This window comes from Mizuhopecten yessoensis, unplaced genomic scaffold (assembly GCF_002113885.1).
Source record: "Mizuhopecten yessoensis strain PY_sf001 unplaced genomic scaffold, ASM211388v2 scaffold8507, whole genome shotgun sequence".
Lineage (NCBI taxonomy): Eukaryota > Metazoa > Mollusca > Bivalvia > Pectinida > Pectinidae > Mizuhopecten > Mizuhopecten yessoensis.
The window spans coordinates 178,030-192,182 of NW_018407582.1; the positions used below are offsets into that span (position 1 = coordinate 178,030).

Sequence of the window (14,153 nt, forward strand, 5' to 3'; positions counted from 1 at the left end):
ATTATAAAATGTTATGGGGGCATTATAAATGTTATGGGGGCATTATAAAATGTTATGGGGGTATTATAAATGTTATGGGGGCATTATAAAATGTTATGGGGGCATTATAAAATGTTATGGGGCATTATGGGGGCATTATAAATGTTATGGGGGCATTATGGGGGCATTATAAATGTTATTGGGGCATTATGGGGGCATTATAATTTTTGAATTTGCATATGGCCAATGGCCCCTGCCCTTCCAATTCTTTGATTAATTGACTTACATTTTAGTCAACCTTATAATCTCTGGCTTCATTGCACATTTTAAAAATAGACCTATATCTGACTCTATATCTAGAAAACAACCATGGGCTAAGTAAGATCTGACAGTAGGTCTCTAAACAGGGACTAGTTTCTGCATAATTATTGACATAAGTTTTAAAAGTCATCAACATAATCAGAGATGTTGACATTTTTCACGTTATATTGGTTTATTAATAAATTGTTGATGCAAAATTACATTTTCTGACACAAATTTGCTGTGAAAGCTATCTCATAAGTATGCAACTGTATCATGTGGTTTTTTTTGTCATTCCAAATGTTCCTACATGAATCACTAAATTATTGCATTATTATTATTATTTAAATTGGGAAGATATTCTTGATTTTTTCTTCATTTTGGGAAAATAAAGATTAAAGCACTTTTTAGCCAGGGGAAACAGCCTGTATTCAGCTGTAAAACTAGGCAAAAAATCACTGATATTTATGCCTGAATTAATATGAAATCAACTTGCAACAATGGGTTAACTGCAATTAATCTGTTTTGCATTTATAAACAAGTAGCAATTTTAAAAGTCTTGAAAATTATGTTGTCATGCATAACTAACATAAGTAAAAAGATGCCATCATAAATAACGTTTGACAGAGTATGATGTCAAAGTATGACCAAGGAGGTGAGAGGCAGGAGGAAGCTAGTTTGTTAATGTTACAGGTATATTGCATCAATATATATGTACAATCATGGGGTGACATCTAGAGGATGGAAGGGTACAGGCTTGGCTTCCTGTTGAAGGCAACATATGACGTGCTACCTATAGTCCGTCAAACCTACACACCTGGGGATTGAGGGACAATGCAGCATGTGGACTGTGCAGACACACCAATTTGGCGCATGTGCTATCATCATGCACGGTCGCACTTACAGATGGCAGGTACACATGGCACTATGACCAGTTTCTCAAGGAAATAGCAGTGAGCCTCAACAATGCCAGAAGGAAGAAGAGAGCAGCAACAACGGGCCCAAAGTTTGTCAACTTCGTGAAGGCAGGAACAAAAGGGAAGGGCAGCTCCCATGGAGGCGGGATACTCGCAACAGCAACAGACTGGGAAATGAGGGCAGACATCCATCAGAGGATGGGTTTCCCAGCAGAGATGGCTGCTACACCACTCCACACAGACATTGTGTTGTGGTCCCAGAACTCCAAGCAGGTTGTGATGGTAGAACTGACGGAGGAGGCACATGAGCTGAAGAGGACAAAGTACCTGCAACTTGTAAAGGACTGCCAACAACGAGGTTGGAAGGTATGGTGCCTGCCAGTAGAGGTTGGATACAGGGGTTTCCCTGGCCAATCTTTATGAAGGACTTTGAGGTTGCTGGGGATGCTAGGGACAGAGTGGAAGCTGGTGGGTGCTGTGAGCAGACAGGCAGAGATGGCATCCAACTGGATATGGAGGAAGACAAAAGAGCTGTGGGGTGGACATAAACAACAGTGCTAGTCTGCCACAACACGAGACATCAGGAGACTAGATGGATGATGCAGGAGGCTGCAGCAACAACATGGCAGTAAGCTGCAATTCCAATCAGCAGCAGCGACAGCCAACCAGTCATGGCTGGGTCTGATCAACCCAGTTGGCGCACTTCTGAAGGACAACGGTTAAGCACCGACATGTCTAACGAAGGAGGACCACTCACCCGATGATGGGACTGGCCAGCATTGGAATATTCCTATGTATTCAAGGTATCAACAATGTAGAATTTAGTTATGTTTGACAGGTATGTAATATCTGTGAAGTATGCATATCTCTCCGTCTGGTATATTTAGCATTTTTGACAGGTGTTTAATATCTGTGTATATGTAATTTATGTACAATTTGATATTCATTTGATATCATATACATGTAGTTTTATCAATGAATTTTAGAAAGTTCATACATTATACATGTAAGTTAAGCATGAAAATTCAATGTCTTTTATGGCTTTCTAAAAAGATAGAATTCACCATGTGTACGTGTATAAGTGACCTACTAATTTTTCACTTTGAAATATGTTATTGTAGCAGAACTGGACTGGGTCGATTGTTGGCTAACAACATGGTTAAAGCTCCATGGAGAAGTGTCCGTCTAGACTTCGAAGAGTTCTGGGTTCGAACCCCAGTCTGGCCATGCATTTTTACATCTCCCATTACAGTGGTGCCTGTGACCAACCCTTGTTTCAAGCTAACCAAGGGGATACCCGAACGTGGGTTGTAAATATACATGTAGTTGTGTCTTCGGGGGCGAAGCCTTAGAAGAAAAAAAAAGGAGGGAGGAATGTAGATAGACTGGACTGGGTTGATCGTCAATGTCTAGGTAACTCTATTGGTAGAGCATACCTCTAGAGTTTGGAGGGTCCAGGGTTTCAACCCCTGTCTTGATGTGCATTTTTCCATCTCGGCTGTTACAGTATAACAGAACGAACAATGTCATACAACTATAAGTATATATCTGTCTTATACAAATATGTCCAATATTTCCATAACGGATAAAAGATTTGACCAATACTGTACCTTTTTGAACTTTCTATATCATAATAAAGAGCTACAAAAGTAATCTTAACTGACCTACCCTACAATGTTAAATTAGCACAAAGTTTGTTTACATGTAATGTTGTATCCCTATTTCCGTAATTATGATTTCTAAATAAAACAACAAGTGGGTTTAGTAAGACAATTTTCCAGGATATGTCAGTTAACTGATCACGCGTCACGCACGTCATATAGTTCCGATTTCTCACAGTATAAATGGACCAGTCGACACTTTCGACTAAACGATAAACGGTGTTCTTACCTTCAAAAGGATTTGTCCAACTTCTTCAGGTCTCGTTTCTATTTCTGTCATCTTGAAATAATTGTTATGTAACTTTTCTTTAAATATTTCTTTGCATTCAACCTGACTTGTAATGCAATTCGATAAAATATCACTACATATCCAATATCCACGAGCACCTATGACCCTAAAATCCGCCAGCCATGCACTGTTTCTCCAGCAACACATCAAACAACATAAAGCTGTGACGTAGTTCGCACTTCCGGTTTGATAATGTCTTCCTTTGCACTCTTCACATCATGTTGCAGCGAATTTCCGTCTGGTGAACTTATTAGACGTATGTATTGACGCTCAAACTTAAATGATCTAATATAAAGTGAGTTTAAGGTATATTTAATGTGCACGCGTGGTCGAATTTGTCCTCTTATGATCAGATGTTTTGAAACGACTATGAGTGGGTGCCACCAGCTGGGCACAGGGGCACGCAACTACTATTAATATTGATCTTGTTTTAGGCTTTCAGTAGCTGGTTACGTTATATCCTAATAGGATATAACTTACCCAGCGACTAAAATATAACGTACCCAGCGACTGAAAGCCTAAAACAAGATCAATATTAATAGTAGTTGCATGCCCCGGTGAGCTGGATGATAATTAGTCCATGTCCAATTATGAGGATAGTCCAAAGATACATTTTGTTGCTAATTATCATGCCCCTGTGAGTAGCACATCATCATGACCCAAGTTACATAATTTGATTACATTTTCAGTGGCGGATCCAGAAACCTATCTGGGGGGGTTTCCAAATTTCCTGGGGGGGGTTTCCATGTGGGGAAAAATTGAGGAAAATGGTGAAAATACATAATTTTTAAAGAAAATTCTCAGGGGGGGGGGTTTCCTGAAGCCCAAAAACCCCCTCTGGATCCGCCACTGATTTTCATAACAGAAAAGGGCTGATATTTCCTTCTGTACTTACAGAATATACAGTATTTTCTGTAAGTGGGCAGGCATGATATGTCATGACTCATGTTCAATTAAAGTATCGACGGATGTATGATGTCATTTTCGGTTATAGTATTGTTGGAGGTCCTGTTCTAATGCAGGTCAAATTTTGACACTCTCATCTTTTGTGTATTGCTACATGCATGTTTGCAATTGTCGACATTTAGTTGTAGTGAATGCAAATATACTGCTGACTGTGTCTTGAACAGTTCACAAGAAATCAGTCTGAAATAAATGTCTTCATACCTCTAGAGACTAACAAGAAATATACAATGTAGGTAAAGGAAATTAATTGATCAGTTAACATTATTTTATTCCAAAGGTCCCGACACTGGTTACTGAATGTACATATATACGTTCCGGATGCTAAATTGATTAGGCTTTAAATTGGCTTACCCCGGTATTTTATTCAAATCCAAATGAGCTTGTTATAATTACATGTAGTGTTAACTGGCACACAGAGATAATGGGGATTGGTTGTGATGGGTAATCTAAATACATATGCTTTTATTTTGTTATTATATTTCAGAAATATTGAATGTTGATGATTTACCATCAGCCGACCCCTTGATTGAGAATATATTTGGGTATGACTGGCACGTAGATACCAAATACTACACTGCAGAGACCAAATTGTGCTGTACATCAAGAAGAACTATTGGAGATGAATCGTTTGCAGAAAATGTCCATGCATTCATTGTATATTTCAATGCAGAAGAGGTAATTAAGGCTGATTGAATAGTATTCCCATTAAGTTTTGTATTATAATAAATTATAAATATCTATCATTTCACACCAAGACATACTGACATTTACTCTAATTCATATGCACATGAATGAGTGTTTTTTCCACATGCAAAGTGGTGATCATGCAGCCCTCTCCCTCCCTCCCCGACCTTCCCCCCACCCCAAATATAGATATCTGCCAATATAACACTACCAATCTCATTATGCCCCCTGCTATTTTCAAACCTGGGGAAAACACTAAGTGATTTTGTATTTTAACTTCATTTATAATTCAGTGTGTGTGTTTCAATTTTATATATTACAGGATTACACTTGCATTTCTTAACCAGGTTAGCAGTTACTCTCTCGGCAAAACATGAACGTTGCTAAATAAAATTGATAAATAATTTGGTCTGTACTGTAAAGTACCACTGATTACCATATGTACTCAGTCAGGTATATACATATTTTTGTATATATTTTTGGTTCTTTTGTTGCAGAGCAAGACCTTCGACCTGGCCAAGTCCTGGCTTCCCTACCTGAAGCAGATTAAACCAGCAGTACAGATCCTTGTCTGCAAGTCATGCTCAGAGAACACCTGTATGTTATCACCGTCTCTCAAAATTTCATACATACAATCTGAATCATGATATCATGATATTCAAGTTTAATCAAAATTGCAATGGATCATTATATTTAGTATTACTTTTTATTTAAAACTCAGTTTCCTAGCAGTTTTGTTTAGAAAAGAATTGTTCATGGATGTAATCATAATGATTGTATAAACCAGAAGATAAATTTTCTGAGATTTTTCAAGACTGATGAGCTACTAGGTCTCTGAATTTTATTATAATGGCAATTTGGTTAACATAATCTGTTACATGGCTCTGTTAACTTCGTACTACGCCTGTTCAGATCCAGTTCATGCGTAATACGAAGTTAATGGAGCCATATGCATGTAACAGATGATTTTAATCAGATTCTTCTATTGGCAGCAAGTAATAATGATTAATTGATTTGATTTAAAGAAAACTCAGTCTTAACTGCATCCTATCTAATATCTTGATTTTTGTCTAAACCGAACAAAAAGTTGGTTCCTAAAATGACCATGTACGTGCACGTGGGGGGTTGGGGGTCAGGTTTACACAGATAACTGCAGTACCTACTGGATATGGATTATGGATATTATGGAATTTTGACAATCATGTTTATAAATTACACAGCATTTACATGTTTGTCATAATGTAATTTATGTAATTATTTATGTTTCCCTTAGGTGTTAAAAAGGTCACTGCACAGGAATGGTGCATTGATAACAATTTTGAGCTGGTGGAGTTATGCCCCCTGGAAGAAAGTGACTGTGAAGGTAAAACTTGTTTGCACACTACATTTTGAAATACGTCCTTGCTCTTTCTCAGCTAACTTTGACTAAAAAAGGTACATATAGAGTTGCCTTTGACTAATGATCATAAGGGGCCCGCGATGTGGTTAATGCATTTGATATTCTGCAACCACTAGCCCTCCACCACTAGGTCGCGGATTTGAGACCTACGTGGGGCAGGTGCCAGGTACTGATTCGTAGGTCGGTAGTTTCTCTCCAGTAACTCCAGCTTTCCTCCACCACCAAAACCTGGCGCGTACTTAAATGACCATAGCTGTTAATTGGACGTAAAAACAAACAAACAAACAAACAAAGACTAATGATCAAGTCGTTTTGTGTTCCATTTTCTCTACAGGATTTGTAATATTGATATATAAAGTTATATGTTTGTTACTCTCCTTCCTCACTTTAGCTGATAGTTGATGTTTCAGTGAGAACCATTCTTATAATTTATGAAAAATGGAAATATTGACTTGATTGATGAGGAGAACTTTAGTAGCCTTGCAATATCCCAATAACACAACATAATATTTCATGTACTGTTAGTTTATACTGTCAATTCATTTTAGCCAATTATTCAACAGAGTTTTAAATATAATTATTCATTTGGTTACTCTCACCGACTAATACACATATCTTTTCGATTATACATCTTTTATGTTGGTCATACTTATTACAGTTTTTGAATTACAGATGACTTCCAAGAAACAACAGGAACCAAGAGGATAATTCAGGCGTTACATGCCTACACTTGGCCTGATCTCATCATGAAAGGTTGGTGCTGGGTATAGCAATACATTGTCATCTTAAAACATGTTCATTGGTTTGTAAATAGAAGATATCTGATTGAAGTCATGTAAAACAAGTAAGATATATATATGTATGTTATAATGTTTCAGTAACAAGTGCAATTTGCTCTGTCATTTTTATCCGATGAATTATAAGAGTCCAATGTAAGTACCGGTATATCTAAAATAGAACAAGAGTACAGGATGATTTCCAAAATTGACAAAAGATTTCAAACTGATGATAATTGAGTGATTAACTGTAGGCCCCTTTAACCAATTTAGGACTTGTCCACATTGGTGTTTCCATATTAATTGGTTTGTTTTTTTTTTGTCTAATTTCCTACTCCTACACACAATCATATCCTGTGTCAAAGGCCTTACATTTGATTTTATAGACACGCTCAGTGGTGTTTTCTCCGTGAGAGAACTTGGATGCTTCATGTTTCGGAAAGTCTGAACAGAGTTTCAAAACCGCTGCATTGCTATGATTATACGTCATTTCTGAAACTCCTTTGTAAGGAATAACAATTTTAACTTTCTTTCCAGCTAGGTTTATTATTGTTTTTCTGTCGTTACCTGGTAACTTGCTGTTCTGTTACACATTTGATTACCCATTGTGGATATCTACATGTTCTAATGTATCACAGGGTTAATTATTTGTGTAGATTGTATCTTAGACATAATCTTGGTTACCAGTGTGTGTTGTCCTGTTTGTAGAATAGTGGGACATGTGATTTAAATGTCATTTGACAGTAGAGATAGAGAAGGTTGGTTCAGAGTACCGCATAAATAACCAGTGCTAGTTCTCAAACATTATCTATTCACACTGTTAGGAGACATACTGACCAGGATGACAGACTGACCTGGGTGAAAGACTGACCAGGTCGACAGACTGACCCGAGGACAGACTTCAGTGTTAGGGTTACTAATATAATGATACATCTGATTAAGGATTTATATTATCAGTGTGCTGTGATTTCATTTACTGTTGTGAGTCAGTTATGGACAAATATCACAGGAAACTCCTATGACTTTATAATTAAGTGAGGATATGTAAAGTCTTCTCATATGATCTGTTATCTCTCAGAACATTTAAAGTAAAAAGTTGTTTTTTTCAGAGAGACCAAGTTTCCGTAGCCCCTACATGACAGAGTTAATGAAAGAAGAATCCTCAAGGAAGTCACATGAGTCGGAGAAGCCGCTGGACCGGGATGCTGAAGAGCCTAACAATAGACTGGGTGACACAGCAGTGAATGGAGAGCTTGAAGGACTTGGTTGTAACGGTGTTGTAAGTGGTACCACAGACTTGTGTTCTGGTGATACTCCAGCGGCTGCTACAGGAAAATCAAAGAAGACATCAGTTAATGTTATAGGTAAGATCATTATATGTTATAGGTAAGATCATTATGTTATAGGTAAGATCATTATATGTTGTAGGTAATATCATTATATGTTATAGGTAAGATCATTATATGTTGTAGGTAAGATCATTATATGTTATAGGTAAGATCATTATATGTTATAGGTAAGATCATTATATGTTATAGGTAAGATCATTATATGTTATAGGTAAGATCATTATATGTTATAGGTAAGATCATTATATGTTATAGGTAAGATCATTATATGTTATAGGTAAGATCATTATATGTTATAGGTAAGATCATTATATGTTATAGGTAAGATCATTATATGTTATAGGTAAGATCATTATATGTTATAGGTAAGATCATTATATGTTATAGGTAAGATCATTATATGTTATAGGTAAGATCATTATATTATAGGTAAGATCATTATATGTTGTAGGTAATATCATTATATGTTATAGGTAAGATCACTATATGTTGTAGGTAATATCATTATATGTTATAGGTAAGATCATTATGTTATAGGTAAGATCATTATATGTTATACGTAAGATCATTATATGATGTAGGTAAGATCATTATATAATGTAGGTAATATCATTATATAATGTAGGTAATATCATTATATGTTGTAGGTAAGATCATTATATGTTGTAGGGAAGATCATTATATGTTATAGGTAAGATCATTATGTTATAGGTAAGAGCATTATATGTTGGAGGTAAGATCATTATATGTTATAGGTAAGATCACTATATGTTGTAGGTAATATCATTATATGTTATACGTAAGATCATTATATGATGTAGGTAAGATCATTATATAATGTAGATAATACCATTATATGTTGTAGGTAAGATCATTATATAATGTAGGTAAGATCATTATATGTTGTAGGTAATATCATTATATGTTATAGGTAATATCATTATCTGTTATAGGTAAGATCATTAGATGCTATAGGTAAGATCATTAGATGCTATAGGTAAGATCATTATTTAATAGGTAAGACAAATATGATAGTAATTGAACCCTTTAGGAACTCTAGCTTCCTGTAACAATTAAGGTACTTCTTGATTTGTCTGATACTTCAGTGATTGACCTTTTGGGAGATATTGTATATATACCAAGAGTTAAAGTTCTCTCCTGAGAAATGACAATATTCAACAAAAGCTGAGGCATGCTGACATTACCGGTACTGTGATTATTAAATGTAAAATGTAAACGCAAGTCAAAAGACCAAGACTGGTTTTGCATTTTCTTCTTAGAAAAGCCACCAAAATTTGTTATGACATATAAATTCCATATCTATTTTTATATAAAAGCTGAGGTATCAAATTGGATCATTATTTTCACCTATTGGCACAAAAAAAAAATCTCATTGGAAAACAACTTTTTGATTCAAGAGGTTGAAAATGGTAAAATTGGAATTCCTATTTGTTCTATTTATGGGTTTGACATATAAGGTAAATATTACTGGGCAGAGAAAACTATTGCCGGTGTGACCAGTGTCCAGGGAATTTATCAAAATGATGACAATAATCAGGGAAGACATATTTGCAAATAGTTGACTGACATTCTCAGTAATTTGATAGAAAGCCCCAACTTGTCCAGAAGTTATCATTTTAGTTCCACGGAGCCTCACTAATAGTAAAACTCATATCATAAATCTCACATTTCTGCTGTAGATTCCATGTTACCGTTTGAAGACGCTGCTCTCTTTGAAGCTGTCGGAGCAGATGATCCCGGAGGAGAATCTTTTGAAAAATTGTTTGCAAATTTTCGTCTAATGAAGGGTAAGGATAATGTTCTCAGTGTACTACGGTATGGTAAGTCGTATAACAAACTAAAATATTATTCTAAAATTCAATATCTAAAGCAAATTCTCTGATTTAAAATTTTGTCCTTTTTGCTACTTTTCAGAAAAGGCTGAATCATTACCACTTGAGGAGAGAAAGATATATGCTGAACAGGTAAACATTATAATGATTCCTGTATTTCTATTTCTTGTATAAAGTCACAAATTGAATGGAAAAGCTCTGGTGCCTTTGTTTACAGGTTACATACACAATTGTCATACACAATCTTTGTTATCATTCGTTGTTCTCTGAGATGAATTATCCATAAGAAAAGATTGAACATTTATTTTTGTCAGGTTGCTACATCATTTTGGCAAGCTATTGGAGGTGAAGATAGTGATGAGGACACATGATGCCATCAGCAGAACCAGCCCCTTCCTCGTCTCCAGTAGCGTATGGACGGCAATCCATACACTAGACATAGAGATTCAAATGGCACTCTACAGCATGGATGTCAGACTGATTACATGTAATTGGCTGCCAATATCAAGTCTATTTTAATTCAGTAGCATGATCTGTGAATTTGTATGTGATATGGTGCTTTACATTTGAAAACTAATAACTGCAATTTTTACTCTGTTACAAAATGTTTTAGTATTCAAGTGAAGTATATTATTTATAATACCTAAACTGGTTATCGAAATGGGTTGAATTGGTATTGAACACAGTTTCCAGCAATTGGATACCATTCATTAATGGACCAACTTGTTGGATCAAGGGATTTTGTTGGATTTCTTTTTTTATTTAACTTCTATTTATGGAATTATAGAAAGGTTGTGACTAATTTGTTATATTGTCCTAGTCTCTATATAGCCGAGCTTGTGTCTTTTTCTCTATAATGATATGGAGAAGCTACTATCTCAACAACAAAATGGGGAAGCTACTATCTCAACACCAAATCAGGAAGCTATCTCCACGATATGTGTAAGCTACATTCCTCACAATGTTAAGAAGCTAGGTAATGCTATGGGGAAGCCATCATCTGAAAGTCATGGGGAAGCTACTTTCTCTTACCCCTAGGTTTGAGACAGGGGGATTCCCCTATTAATAACAATTGTATGACATCACGTCAACAGTACAATGGTGTCACATCAACAATGCATCAAGGTCACATCAACTTTGCATTTAGCCTGTAACCTTAACATCACATTATGTATGATATGATAAACAATTGGTGAACAGGGTAAGAGGAAAAGAATCAATCCCCCTTCTCGAGGTTATATTGGTAATCTCAACCCATGGGTGGTAATCTCAACCCATGGGCAAAGATTCTTAAGTTGCCAAACACTCGACAAATCCTCCAAAATGTTATGGGGAAGCTACGTTATTCACAGTGATATGAAAAAGCTAACTCCGCAATATGGGGAAGCTATTATCTACACATTGCTATTTGGGAAACTACTATCTCCACAATGCTATCAAGAAGCTACCATCTCCTCAGTCGACAATGCTATTTGGCATGAGAAACTACTATCTCCTCAATGCTATGGAGAAGCTACCATCTCCTCGGTCCACAATGCTATGGAGAAGCTACCATCTCCATGGTCCACAATGCTATGGGGAAACTTCTTCCTGAGATCGGTATTGATCTGAAGTGCAATCTCTGAGTATGAAACCATAAACCATTCCAAGGACATGTGTGTTGTTGTATGCTCATTGTTTATTATAAATATCAGATACAAGTGTGCTTAGTGTTGGATATAAATGTTATAGTAAATTCTGTTACAGTATTTATATTGTTAGTTTAACCAAACCGAATCTTGATCATGTTAGTTATCTGTATGAGCAGTATACAGTAAAATTTTGTAAATAATGAGAACGTTCATAAGCTCACTTGGTCAGAAGTACATATTTGTCTTCTTCTTTTGACTCCTGAAGAAACGTCATCAAATTTAGGTGAAAGGGATCCAAAAGCTGCTATGTGGGGCCAAAAAGGGGTAATTTGGACATTGTTTCAGGCAATTTCTCCGGTGGAACTTTCAGATAGAAATCAGCCATATTTGTTGTTTATTGCAACAGCAAAAACGTCAAACACAAGATGTTCAAGATAAAATGGGCCAAATAAAGACACCCCAGTCATCATTAGGTCAAATGCAGTATACATATTGGTAAGATGAATTGTCATGTACAAAAATTGGGCCTTCTGACTAACTATATACAGAGTTTATTGGTCTTTCGGTAATTTTTAAAATTAGATTTTGTCTCGAGCATATGATATCTTCCTTAATACTTCACCTACGTTCATCATTTATGTATTTGGGAAGTTAGAGTATATTTTGCATCCTGACTTTGGGGCTCATGACCTACTTAACACTGAAGTCCATAGTCCTTTGATTATTTTTAATTATGAAGTTTGTCTGGAACATAACTTCCTTACTGATTTACCTAATCACCAGACTTGCTATACTTATGTAGCTTGGGAATTAAGGCAGATTGAGTGTCACATAATGAATTCCAGTCACCCAAGCATGTATATATAGAGTAAGGTTTGAAACCAACGGTGATCCTGGCCAAAATATCCTTCCTATTTACTCCATGTTCAAACTAAATACACCTCTGGATCTTAGCCTTGAAGATAGGGTGAAAAAGCATTGTGTATGATTTATCTTTCAAATGGTAATACAAAAAATATCACACCTCCCCCAGGGTCAATAATCTGTGATAACAATGCTCTGTATTTAGATTGAACTGGATGTGTACAAAAAAGTATGGTTGTCTTTCATTGGTAAGCTTGAGAAAATAAAAACGTCGCAAGCAGATTCAAATGTATTTAGATTTGTTTTTTTCGTGGCAGTTTGATAAAACGTAAAGATGTGTTGCACATATACACAACCAAGTCTTTGTCACTGATACATGAACCGCCATCTACATTACTGTAAGTAAAAATCTACACAGTTATGGGAACAGATACTACCAATCCAGCTATACCTCAAGCCATGGAGTCTGCTGGCAAACAGAACTATATTTAACAAGTAAAATTGTTTCTGTTTAACAATGCAGCCGCAAAAATGATTCTGCCAAATACATAGCATCCCCACAAAGGGGTAGTGACGGAGAGGGAAGATAGAAACACTAAACAGTTAACCATTCAGATATAATTGGACCCTGCAGTATGAATAAGGCGAAGGGAAACATAAAGGCGATCGTCAGTTCGAGAAAATATCTAAGATCATGTTCCCGACTGGTCCTTTTGTCAAGCTATGACTGAGTGGACCAACTTTGCACACATTTGTATGAAGTTCAGTTAGTTGCTTCAGTGGTTCTTAAGTAGAGTGCAAAGATGGATAACAATACCTCACATGATCAATCATGCATGTGAGCTAAAAGGTCATTGGTTCATTATATTGTTCAATAAAAATGCTGCCAACCTCTTCATCACAAGCATAACAAAACAAAACAAATACATCACTTGCTGTTTATTACATTGTAAAACATGTACATGCAATGTTACAAATGTGCATAATGCATCGATCAGTTTCTTGGGCAAGATCATTTAGAAAATCAAAATTTTAACACCTGAACTATTTAAAAGTTTTTCATTTCGCAGGGGTTTATATTTCGCTATTTTCCTAATTTCCTTTCAAAGTCAAAAAATTCAAACCAGTGAACAATTTTGATTATATGTCTACCATTTATTACTTCCAATATCATGAATGTATGTATACCAAGGCACTTGTGTTTCATATTATTTTACAACACATGAGCACATTTTTAAAACCAAACAAATGACAATATGTATGAAACAAGTGAAAATAAACATGGATTGTACACTCCACTGTACAGAACTTCAATTACAGTACATGTCCATTGCCTTCAATGGTTCTAGGATCACAGAATGGATGATGACCATGCCTGAACACGAAGTCTTGAATGGGCATCAGGAGATAATTTCTGTTAAAGAATAACTGATACCAGATAACATCCGAATTACTTGGATATAATCTTAATTGAAATTGTGCTCA

General features: G+C 35.9%; 2 protein-coding genes across 3 annotated transcripts in view; one reads left to right on the forward strand and one right to left on the reverse strand.

Annotated features, from left to right (window-relative positions):
• LOC110456088 (IQ domain-containing protein H-like) overlaps positions 1–3,292 on the reverse strand; it is a 45,901-nt gene extending 42,609 nt beyond the window's left edge. For both annotated transcript variants that reach the window (XM_021506634.1, XM_021506630.1), the window contains exon 1: positions 3,087–3,292. In XM_021506634.1, coding sequence (XP_021362309.1) covers positions 3,087–3,137 — 51 coding nt within the window. In that variant the 5' untranslated portion in view covers positions 3,138–3,292. The remainder of the gene's footprint in view (positions 1–3,086) is intronic.
• Positions 3,293–3,323: 31 nt separating this feature from the next.
• LOC110456090 (alpha- and gamma-adaptin-binding protein p34-like) lies at positions 3,324–12,950 on the forward strand. Its single transcript, XM_021506637.1, has 9 exons — positions 3,324–3,402; positions 4,597–4,787; positions 5,294–5,393; positions 6,070–6,159; positions 6,868–6,948; positions 8,081–8,335; positions 10,021–10,128; positions 10,256–10,305; positions 10,488–12,950. Exons 1-9 carry the CDS (start codon positions 3,339–3,341, stop codon positions 10,542–10,544), a joined length of 996 nt encoding a protein of 331 aa, XP_021362312.1. The 5' UTR covers positions 3,324–3,338; the 3' UTR covers positions 10,545–12,950.
• The last annotated feature ends 1,203 nt before the right edge of the window (positions 12,951–14,153 follow it).